The sequence below is a fragment of the Chaetura pelagica genome, unplaced genomic scaffold, assembly GCF_000747805.2.
Source record: "Chaetura pelagica isolate M959 unplaced genomic scaffold, ChaPel_1.0 scaffold10, whole genome shotgun sequence".
Classification (NCBI taxonomy): Eukaryota; Metazoa; Chordata; class Aves; order Apodiformes; family Apodidae; genus Chaetura; species Chaetura pelagica.
Window position 1 is genome coordinate 11,323,510 of NW_009952263.1, and position 12,309 is coordinate 11,335,818.

The 12,309-nt window shown below is 37.5% G+C and overlaps 1 protein-coding gene across 1 annotated transcript; it reads left to right on the top strand.

Annotated features, from left to right (window-relative positions):
• Nucleotides 1-8,564: 8,564 nt before the first annotated feature.
• NPVF (neuropeptide VF precursor) lies at nucleotides 8,565-11,990 on the top strand. The gene is made up of 3 exons (XM_010007569.1): nucleotides 8,565-8,711; nucleotides 10,441-10,813; nucleotides 11,691-11,990. The coding sequence occupies exons 1-3, from the start codon at nucleotides 8,571-8,573 to the stop codon at nucleotides 11,696-11,698; spliced, it is 522 nt and encodes a 173-aa protein (XP_010005871.1). The 5' UTR covers nucleotides 8,565-8,570; the 3' UTR covers nucleotides 11,699-11,990.
• Nucleotides 11,991-12,309: the final 319 nt, after the last annotated feature.

Below are 12,309 nucleotides of genomic sequence, written 5' to 3' on the forward strand. Positions count from 1 at the left end.
TTCCCTTCACCAGTGCTTTGGAGGTAACTAGCTTGTTTAATATCCAGGTATCTTAGGTTTTTAGGTATAGTTTATTTAAAAATACACCCTGAATATACCAATTTATAATCTAAATCAGTATATTTAGTGTCAAGGAAGGGTACGTGTAGGCTTTTTTCCTAAACACGTTCTGTCTTAGATGTCTTGGCAAAGCAGATACGAAGATAGACCTTTTTTAGGATATTTCTTCACTTTCCAGACTGAAAAACAAGACAGAATGATTATCATATATCACATCCTGTATCTTGCTGTTTACAGCAAAAGCAAACAAAATATTCCCCATGTGTGACTGATCCTATGACTGAAATGGCAGTCTTCTGGATTAGAATTGGAGATAACCCATTATTCATACGAAAACTCATTTCCAATAATTTTTATTAATCTAAAATCACTGTCCTGCAAACATATCTATTATATACCCACTAGCCTGGACGTGGAGACAGAGGTTCAGTTCCTCTTGGCCACAGACATACTTTTTCACCTGTAGTAAAATCACTGAAAGTGGTACTGAAATATGTTAGTAAAGACACTGGATTTTTCTAAATGCCAAGGTCAGTGACTTCCATCAAAATCTAAAGCTTTTGGGCATCCCCTTTTAACTCTCCTAAGTAGCTCCCCAGCACTTCTGTGAAGTTTGTGACACTTCCACCCTCAGTGCTTGGGATACAATGGGTAGGTTCCCAACTGAGCTGATTGTTAGATGCTTATATTTATTTCTTTGCACCAAGTAATTGGCACAGTTACCTATGGAGCAGAATAAGGCTGTGACACTACAGCAGCCTGGCACATGACACTTATATTAGCTACCTACCATGCTCATCCCCTTTTGCTGCGATTACCTCCCTGCCCCACCCGTAACAAGTCAAATTAACAGTTACATCCATCTGTTCTGAACCAAAATCTATGGCACAGCAATAAGGTGGGATCAAGCCCAAGATCTGTCTCTTGCTCAGGCCTGGTGTCTGCCTGTGATTCACCACGCAGACCTCCCCTCAGCCTTCCATTACAATGACATCCTCTGCGAGAGGCTGGTGAGATGAACATTAATTGAGAAATTAATATGCAGCAGAGGGGCAAGCAAGATAAAGAAAGTAGGTGAAAGCAGGAGTCATACAACTGTTTGTCATACAGAGTTGTGAAACTCATAGTCATTAAGCTCTCCTGCCTCTGGAGAAATAGTTGCTAAATTAAACAGTCTTTAAAGAGAGGCAGATAAGGAGATTCTCCCCTCTCCCCGAGCCTCTGGCAGCCTCCTCCTATAGAACTACCTTGATTTTTTCTATGAAAACAAATGCAAGAGTATAGGGAAGTATATGATAGAACTAGGTGACTGTTACCAATATCTCCAGTGATGTACTGTTGTAAATAGTAAAAGAAACAGCTCACTACAGTAAAAAGTTACAGGGCTGTAAATCCACCAGGGGATTGTGGTGATATAATAAACTGTAAGAGCAAAGCTCTAGTGGCCTTATACAGTCATCACAAACCAGTGATGGAGTTATAGCCCTATAACTCAAAATTTACTTTGTTCTTATACTTTACAGAGCAAGGAACTGAGCTTGGGATTGACACCCTGCACAGACTGTCCAGGTTTGCTTTTTTCCTCCTGCTCTTTTCACCACTTACTCTCTTCCATGGCAGGCACCACACACATGTCTCTGCTCAGAACGTCCCTTATGATGCAGCAACTGACACAGAGGACTAAAACACTCTGATTTGTTCTCTAAGAAAATCTGCTCCAGTTTCATGAAAAAGAGTAGCAAACAAACTGACCTGGCATCTAATAAGGATTTTGAGAACCAGTGTCATCTTAAAACTTCTTCCAGTACGTGTTTATCTGATGCCCATCAAGAATTAAAAACTGACTCAGGCCATTGCCAGCCCAACCCAGAAATGTTGGGCACTACTAGAAACTCCTAGGAAGATCAGTAACTGTTCTTTACTCATAATTTGAGGACACACTGTGCAACAATTTTGAAATGTGAGGTTGCACACAGCTGCTTCAGTATATATGGGTCCCAAATCAGCACAGCAATTAATTTAATTTTTTTTTCCCATCTAAATCCTTTAGATCATAACTGGCATGTTCAATCCTGTACTTAGTTAATACATGTGTCCTCTTGGTGCTGACCTCACAGCCCTGAGCCTGATGCAGGGAGATGCACGCCTGAAATGAGGCAAAAGTCCATTCCACCACTCCCCATGCTCATGGTGATGGGATAGGAATCTTTTGAGCCATGATTGTGAATTACTATTTCTGTGCAAACATAAAAAATAACTCCCAGTTACAGACCATGGCCCCAGGGTGGTGGCTAAGCTGCTTCACACCATCATTTTTCACAATGTAAAGAAATGTTACAGGCTTCATGGCTGGTGCTCAGCTCAAGATTCAGCAATGGCATAGACTGTTCCTTCACCAACGTGTGTGAAGTTCAGTACTTTCTGGTTAAATGCTACTCCCCATTCCAGGATACTGCATAACAATACTATTGAAAAACAGCAAGGATGAAAAGAACAGTTTTCCTCTGCCTTTTTCCTTTTAAAAAGTTACACTAAGGAAAAACAAAACAAACAAAAAAAAAAAAAAAAAAAAAAGAAGAAAAAGAAAAGAAAAAAGAAAAAAAGAGACACTTTATTTCAAATAAGCTGGACCTGCTTCTTCAGCATTGTCAGTAAAATGCTTGCAGCCTCTTTCTCTCTCCAAGAAACACAGGTGTTTTCCTTTAATTTTTTTCCTCTTCTTAAGTTACTTACATTTTTTCCTAAAGTGAAAATCAGATCCTGCAACCCAAAATTCCACTAATAAATAGGGTAATTTTCATGCTCCTCAGTGTTTATATACAAGGCATAGGAGAACTATTATGTGAACACAACGTCTCTAGAAAAAAATCATTCTGAAAAAGGAGAGAACAAGGCATGAAGGTATCTGTATCTATAACTAACACAGGATGCAAACTGAAAAAGGGAAGGGGGAACATAGAATAATTAATATATTAAGAGTCCCTTGGTTAACAGTTAACTTGAATAAAAGCTGCTAATTATTTTTTAAAGTCCTGAAGGAGTTTTTAAGATACAATTTAATGTTGTAGGTTTTTTCTCATGCACTTTCCATTGCTGCCTGTGGACCCTAGATTTAATCAGATTTCACATTCTTCTTAGACTTTATGAAGTCTGTTTGATTTGCAGCCAATCAAAGCACTTTCAATAATGTATGGCAAAAGGGTTTAATTTTTATTAGACAGAATGAGCTAGAGCTGCTACGCACTGTAGTAGATTGCTAAGTGCAGTATTACACTCTGAAGAGTAGTTAGTTAAAAAGTATGTATTTATATGCCAAATGTTATTGAAAACATGTTTATTTTATTACTAACATGGATGTATAACTGAAGAACTTGTCTGTTTGAGAATTACTATTCACACCTTATTTACCAGGAAGATAAATTCGTTTGCATCTTGTTACCATAATAACTCAAGCCTTTCATTGTTTTCTGTCTCTCATGCTGTTCTGCTGCTTCAAAAGCTCAAGGAAAAAATAAGAAAATATGAAGTTACATATTAATATCCTGGATTCAGCTAATCAAGGGGGAAAATATCTTTCAACACTGGAAATCAATTCATAGGGGTTAACCTTAAAATAAGATTATTCGTACCTTGGTATTTGCATGCATTTGTCCCTTGTTTACTACTAACCAGCTAACAGGAAAGCTCAGAGCTACACGTAGATGAAAATCTTTTATTCTGCAAATCAGAGAGTTCTGTCTCATAAGGTTAGTTTTTCCTTACCAAGGTTTAGTACACAAAGAAGGGGACCTTCACAGTAGGGTAAATTTCCCTATTCTTCTGCAAAATCTCAAAAGCTCAGCTAATGCCTCATTAATAAAGATTAAAATTATCACTGTGCCCACAGTAATTATACAGAAATTGAGGCTGTATACCTGTGTTTTTTCAGTAGAGTAATTTCTGATTTAGTACTGGTTTCCTAATGATAAAAGGTAAATCCGTTTCTCTGTGCATGTGTGCCTATCACTCACCCTTGATAACTTTCAAGTCCACAAGCCAAGTTCAGTTGAAACTGGCAGAGAGAAGCCTGGCTGAAATTCCTCTTCATGATAACAGGCATGGCAAGAAAGGGTAGACATGCTGCTCGCGCAGGGATCCTACAGTAAGGTTAATCCTTACTGGACCTCAGAAAATACACACTGTCATTTATTCTTCAATCACAAAGTCATGAGGAACCAAGCTTCACTGGTTCCCCTGATCACCGAAACATTTATTGTCAGTACAAGGGGGACACCAGGCCTACACATGTGTACAATGTTAGGATACTGAATGCAGTCAAGGTATGACTATCTGCTTAGAGCTATATACATTCTGAGCAAATAATCCTTGGATTGTGCACCAGAACTGAAGTGCAACACAGCAAAGCCAGCACAACCCACTGCATTCCATAGGAATGGGTGAAAAATGAACATAATTGCTTGCCAATGAAAAAGAATTATACATTTTTAAACCTTCTTAATTTGAAATGAGCCACAGAATAGGTCATATAATACATAATGGCAAAATTAATATATTATGAATGATTTATCATTATGGAACTTTGCAGATGCTTATTTCTGGCATGAGTCATATAACGTAATTTTCACACAATATGTTGTTAATAATGGATAAGGATTTATCAGTATATTCTTACATAAAGAAAGAGCAATATTAAAACTTGTTCTTCCACTGGAATCAAATAACTTACTGTGCATTGAGTTGCTTATGAAACTGAGCTATGCTTGCCATTATGTCATATTTTTTAAAGCAGATATACATCAAGTCACAGCAGCAACTCATCATAGATCAGACCCACCTTACTGTTGTACCACTAAGCCAAAATACTCTTTCTTGCACCTACCAGCCTACACTGAATGAAGAGAAAAGAAGCAGCACTACTTTGTCCTGGTTTGTAGTATGTACCTGGAGGAAAACTCTTTAAATTGACCCTACCTGTGAGGCTTGTTTCACATGGAGGTTGGAGGGCTCACTCCTATTTAGCTGAGCAATTTTCAAAATGAATATTGAATTATAGACAAATCCTCTGATTTGTCTGATGAGGGATGTAAGACAGCAAGGCAAAACAAGCGTGGGACAACAGGCTAGGAGCTCAGAAATTATTTTCAACAATACTCAGAACCCTATCTTCTCCATATCCCTTAATCAGACCCTTTGTGGATCAAGCTGGAGCAATTAAGACAGCTCTCTTCCTCACCACTGTTTGTTGGCACTAACAAATGTGTCTTCCCTCTGCACATAAATAGTTTTAACAGATCATACCAGGATGCTTTAGCTGCCTCAGTTGAAGTCATCTGAGCCAGCTTATGCTGCCACTGAAGATGATCTAAACACAGCAGAATTTGCAGTCACATTGATGAAGAGTGCTCACATTATCCATTCTTGTACTTGAGTGCTGTGGTCTGACAGGTTCTTGTCAGGAAAGATAATGAACAATCACTGTAACTGCTTGACTTGAAATTTCCAGAGTTCCTGCTGTAGAGCCATCAAAGGCATATTAGTCCATAAGAAAGTATAGGGATGTACAACTCTCAGACTGTTTGACATGCAAACCACCTGAAAACTTCACTTCATGTTGATCAGAAAATCAATATACATAGGAGACAAACTGAATGTCAAGAAAGCCTGATGTGGCTTAGACAACAGCAACACATTTTCTTTTTCTGTCTAGGGAAAACAGAATTTGTATTTGTGCCAGACAATGCAGGAGAGTTTTTGGATCTTGCCCATTCCATTTAATTTAGGAAGTAAATACCTTCACACAGTTAATTGAAAGACCATTGATCAAGAGAAGTTCATAAATCAGCAGCTAGGTAAAAGAAAAGCCCAATGGTAAATGACTGCAATAGACAGATATTAGTGCATGAATTGCATTCATTATTGTCTTTATTGCTACCATAAAGAAAAGGAACTTGGAAAATCCATCTGTCTCCACAGAGGGAAGCTGCTGACATGAGGCTCCAGAGAGTCAGGAACCCCCATTCAGTGGTCAGTGAAAGGAGACAATTGCTGCCCCTGACCTGCCAGAGCACTAAGAGGACATGGGCTCCTTTTAGAGGTTTTCTTCATTGACATCCTCTTTTTATTTCCTTTGTTTTCCAAATAATTAGGCCAAGATTTGCAAATACCAAAATTCTGCCATTTCCCTGCCAAGAACACTTTGTATTTTCAAAAAAGACAAGTCACCTACTTTGAGAGAAGGGCTAATACCAAGGAACTCTGAGGACAGATTATGCTTTCTTACTTCCCACATACATTTGTTTATGTACGTATATACAATTACTCTTCATTAATTGTTACTGGTCCAATATCTTTTATCTCCTCCTCAAACCCATTTTAAAACAACAACTTATAGAACAGTCTCAGAGAATGCAAAGGGGAAGTATCACCCCTTGAGACTATGCAGAACTGTCATTATTTCCATCATACGTCACTTTTTTCCAGCAGTTTTCTGAAGGAAGTGCCAGATCTTTGAACACAACTTTTTCTGCTGTCAGACAGGGCCAGGACTACACACAGCAAAGAAACAAAGAGGAAATGAATGTAAATACTGTGTTAAGCTAGGGAGAGTGGCACACAAAAGGCAGTGACTGATTAAAATGCATTTTTTTTTTCTCACAGGGGCTCCTAATTAGCTTACTAATACCATTCTTATCTATTTAATGGTCTCTTGTCATATGAAAAATGAGCACCCTCTCCACCTGGGGAAGTTCACCTGAGAGAAACTGTTCCCTTTTCACTTCCAGTGCTGTCAATGGGATTTCCTTCCCTGGGAAGGGAGGAACTTCCCTACAGACACTGTCAGTACACACCTCAGGTATCAGTAGCAGACCATCTGGGTAGTCACCATCTCCCTCAGCACATAGCTGTGCTTCTAGGTGTTACCTTTACACCTGGCTCCCAGGTCAGCACTCTCATCTGGTTGACCCCTTATTCGGAGACCTCTCAGAGGACAGGCTAGGATGTACAACTCTCAGACTGTTTGACCAATCCATTAGCATCCAAAATCCTTCTCTCAGGGATGGGATTGCTCCTGATCCCTGAACTCGTACATGGTTCAGGGACTTCATGGAAGAACACCATGTATCTTCCAAAACACAACTTGTGGTTCTCATGTGTCCAAAAGGAGATTTGAGCATCTTGTTAGCTTTAATACAAAGACACTTAAGGCCTTCAGGATCTATGTTTTGGAGAATTTAAGGCATCAAAGCCTCCATGCATGCAACACAGCTTTAAACCCATAAAAACAGCCAACTTAATTCTAAAATGAGGTTACTTGGAAATCCTTCAGCTTCACAGTACAGTAAACACAGTACCATACTGTCAACAGATAAACAGTCCAGACTATCCATGCCGCCCACAGCCTAAAACATATTATCTCAGCACAGGACAAATTTGCTAGTTCTGTGATGGCACTGACATTTTATAGCCTCCATGTCCAATTGCAAAATAACTTGTCTAGAGCCCAGCTTTCCAGTGTGAGCATTTACCATGAGGAATCAGATTTTCTCCTTACGCAACTCTTTTAAGTATTAAAAAATGAGATTTGGGCAATCGTTTCAAGCATTTAAGAATAGCAAATGGAAGATCAACAAAATATGCTTTTTTTTAATAGCAGCCTGGTTCGCTAGCCTATCTAGCAACCAATTCAATGTGCACTTTAGGGTACATTCAGTGTGAAGCCTGAATCCTCTTCTGGGACAGAACACACAGGCAGTCCAGTGATTTCACTGCATGCAGCAAAGTGGCAGATGTCTTTTTAAAACCTGCTGTTGCAAATTTGGCCTTCAGAATATAGATGTAACAAAACTAAAGTTCTAAAAACTTAACTGATAGACAGGGTTTTAAAAACACGCTCCTAATTCAGCCTGAATGCAAATTTACATGTTAAATTTAAAGCATAGACATTATGTACTTCAGTAGGTCTCATTCATGCATAATGTCTTTTATGACCTGATCAGCAACTTCAGTAAAAAGCACTTGATTTCAATGGGCCAAATGTCCTTAGTTGTACATAACTATAAACAAGCATTATTTGGTCCAAAAGTATAATTTAAGCAGAAGAACACACACATTCAGAAAGCTTCCTGTCATAGTCCTTCTGAGGACACTGAAACAAAAGAAAAATACAGGTGGTTTTGTCTACTGGTGATGGAACATTGTGGCTGTTCTAAGTCCCTACTGTTATGGCTCTCAAATTTAGCTAATTAAGACATAGTTCACCAGAATAAAATATTTCTGAAGTCACTGTGTGCCTAACAAGAAGCTATCCTGGTTAATAAGGTTCACAAAAGAAATTCCCAGCATCCTTCAAATATATTGAAATTACTTCCCTAATTAATATTAAGAATGGAAGTTTTTGAGACTGATGTCATTGAGAATGATATCTTTTTGTTTTCTGATCATATAAAATGATGGCAATTTTCTTTTCTGTACAGATTCTGAGCTCTCTAAGTAAGCTTAACTTGAGGAAAATGAAAATAATTTCATCCAAGAAATTTATTCTATTTGCTTTAGCTACAGTGGTCTTTCTAACATCAAATAGTAAGTGCCTAGGGGAACAGATGAAGTTTGGTCTGCAGAGCAGAGAAGATGATGATGACAAGTATTATGAGGTAAGATCTGTATTACTATGACATTACTTGGGTAACTGTGGGGCAGATCTTGAGCACTTTGAATTTTTTGGCAAAGCCTCTCCTAACCCCATTGCATTGTATTCTGCATTACAGCATTAACAGTATGAGAAAAGCTTGTTGAAAGAATTTTCAGGAAATTTATTTGCTCAGGCATACATACTGTGTAAATCAATTCATGTTCCAATCTTTTTGCAATACAGTCTTGTGACTACATTGAGACTTTTTCTGAAATGTTTCTTACTTACCCAATGGGGCCTCAATTAACATTCCTGTCAGGCATTTTATGCACATAATACAACAGATACATTATTAATCCAAAATTAATAAAGGCATGCTTGTAATACCCAAAGAATAATGATAAACAGAGAACATTTTAAATCTCATATAGTTAATGGTCTTAAAATTCTACTCTGGAAAATGACTATAAAAATATCTTTACAGGGTTGCATATTTATTATGTCTCAATAGATGCCAAATTAAATTTTGCATAGTTCATCTGTATGATTTTTCTTGTTTGCCCTGCAAATACTCCCTGGGAAATGAGAGCCAGTCTCTCTTTTTAACTCATTACTATTGATGTAATAAAGCTCCTTCAAACCAAAATGCAACTTTGATTATGCTAGTGAAATCCTCTGGTCTTCAGCTTACTGTCTTTAATATGCTTCAGAGGTGGCGTGCAGGTGCAATCAGAAGGATAGTTTATTTGATGTTTTAATCCTGGAGTATCAACTTGAAATTTTCATTCCCTTCCTCTCCAAGTAGCTGGAGAAGCTCCCGGGGAAGTCTCCATACAGGGACAAGGAAATGAAATTAGGATTAGTAACATTTGTGTCTTCAACTGAAATTAAAAAACATATTTGTACATACTTGCTGTTAGGGCTGGGTCATGTTGATATAGCTGGTTTTTTAGGCAGCAGCTGCACGTTACATCATGAGATAGGTAATAGACTACGCTCAGTTCTTCACTGTATGTCAGCATAGACACAGAAAGTAGATTTTGTTCTGGTTATACAACAATTAGGAGCCCAGGAACTCCAAATGCATCTTGTGTACTAGTGGAGCACTACAGTAACTCAAAGCTCAGGCTGATCTCTATGCTTCAAGGCCAGAACAGGCACAATGTGGTCTTGACCCAAACACTTTCCATTAATTTCCCTGGCCATTAGCCTGTGAGAATATTGGGTCAAAAGCATCCACTCAATGCTTAGGAAGAAATGAGCTACACCTTTATGTAGCTTGGCCCATCCTCCTGTTCACCCAGACCAGATGAGTAAGAGACTGGTCTGCGTCAAACAACTAAACATAGTCAGCATCCTCCCCTCCAGACAACTTCAGCTGGTGATACGAGCAAATGTGGACTGATCCTGACTCCTGTCCACAGTTAACTGATGCCACGAGTACCAACACCTACGCCCAGAAATATTTCTGACTGGCAGCATTTGAACATTTGTGGATATTAATATGGAGATGTGCTTTTATGGTCAGTGTACTGAGAAGGTGAGCAGGATAACGTCTCCATACATAGGAAGCAATCCATATGAATTAATTCACATTATAATGGAGTTTAGCAAATACAGCTAAAAAGGCTGAGATATCAAAAAAACAGTGTTACTCAGCAGCTTTCTTATGTGATTGGTAGCTGAAACAATGACCTATTAAATAATTATATATGGGTTTTTTTCTTTTTTCTTTTTTCCTTTTTTTTTAGATTAAAGATAATATCTTGGAAGAAAAGCAGAGAAGTCTCAATTTTGAAGAAATGAGAGACTGGGGATCAAAAAATATAATTAAAATGAACACTCCTACAGTAAACAAGATGCCAAATTCAGTTGCTAATTTACCTCTTAGGTTTGGAAGAAATTATCCAGAAGAAAGAAGCATTAAACCAATTGCTAATTTGCCTCTGAGATTTGGGAGAGCTTTTGGAGACAACATACCTAGGCAAGCTCCAAAGGTATCACACAGGCTTGGGAGATCTCCACTAGTTAAAAGTTACAGTCAATCACTTCTAAATTTGCCACAGAGATTTGGGAAATCACTGTCTACCAATCTGTTTCAAGACATTCAGGATTCTGAACCAGGTAATATTGCACAAGTGTTCAAGCCGTATCTTAAAATCCATATTATGTCATGGTTTAGCGATGATCAAAGACAACCAGACTTCCTCATGAGATATTCCCTAAGCATTTCAATATGAGTCTAATTTGCCAAAATAAATATTTGCCAAAGTCTCATCACAAGAACTGGTAAAGAATCTCTCTATGAAATATTTTCTAATTAAAAGATAGACAAATAGCCAAAGCCAAAGATGTTTATATGAGAAGATTAGGTTTAAGAACATTTTATTAGATCAGGTTTCATTCTGAAAACTTTAAAGCTTTGGTGAAAAAGGTTCAGAATTATTTAAAAATCCCATTTCAGCACTCTAAAGTGACCAAACAAAATTACCTAATAAATACTCTTCCATTTTCTACATGTATACAACTTTGAATAATAATAATTTCTTTAAAGGGACAAAATTCCAAGCTGAATTGCAGCATTTTGAAGATGCTGGGCTTTTTCTCGTCCAGACTTTATTTTTGTCAGATTATCTTCCTGAGTCAATGTTTGAGTTTTTGATTTTTTATTCCAAGTTTAGATGAAAATGTATTTGTACAACTCAGAATTATTTCAGATAGGAAAAATATTTCCTGCTCATTTAAACCAGCCCTTCAATAACCATCCTTCTTATCATATCTGCTGCTTTATCTGAATTGTCCATTTGTCTTGGATTCAAGTTTCAGTTGACTATCCCTGATTTGGAACTGACACATGCATAAAGTAGAAGTTCAGGCCAGGAAATATAACTGATATATCTGAAGGCAAAATTCCTTCTCACTTAATTTTATTCCTTTCATTCCTTTCTCTCTGTCTCACCCAATTGTAACAGATTTTGTTTTATTTGTCTGATATTTTTAGGAATATGAATTCTAACAATTACCTTAATACTGGAATGAAATAATTAAGACAGCAACTGGAAGACTTGGAAAAGCTGCAATGATGCTTTCAAAATTAAAGGCCATGGAAAGGAAACATACAAGACCTGAAATGTAAACCTGTCTTTATGTTACAAATAATGTATTTATCCTGTGCAAACGCTTGATGTATAAGGCAACGATCATTGCAGTGACTCTTGTAGCAGTTTACTTCAGTGGCAGTGTAGAATAAATTGTATTTACTTGTGTATGACATACATCCTATTGGTTGTAAAACCTAATTTCTGAATAATGGCTGTATAATTGAAAGCATTGTAAGCAAAATTAAAAGAAACATAGTATGAATAAAGAAGCATGGTACAAATAAAAACAAGTCTACAATGTGAATAACAAACAGAGGCAGGATCAAAACGATTGGTACTTTTTGTGTCATATATAGCTAAAGAAAATCAAGGAAAATGTAGAGAAAGCACTTTTCCTGTTGTTTACAAGTCATGTTAGATATAAATCTGAAAGATGAGTTGTCAAGAATTTGTCACAAATAAATCCAAGCTTCTTGGACCCCCACAGAGGAATAGCATCTAACCAAAGTTACATTGTAA

What these genes read in the sequence shown, in the direction of transcription:
- NPVF (XM_010007569.1), top strand. Translation starts at nt 8,571, where the DNA reads ATGAAAATAATTTCATCCAAGAAATTTATTCTATTTGCTTTAGCTACA. An exon ending in ATGATGACAAGTATTATGAG is followed by an intron (nt 8,712 to 10,440) that starts GTAAGATCTGTA and finishes CTTTTTTTTTAG; the next exon opens with ATTAAAGATAATATCTTGGA.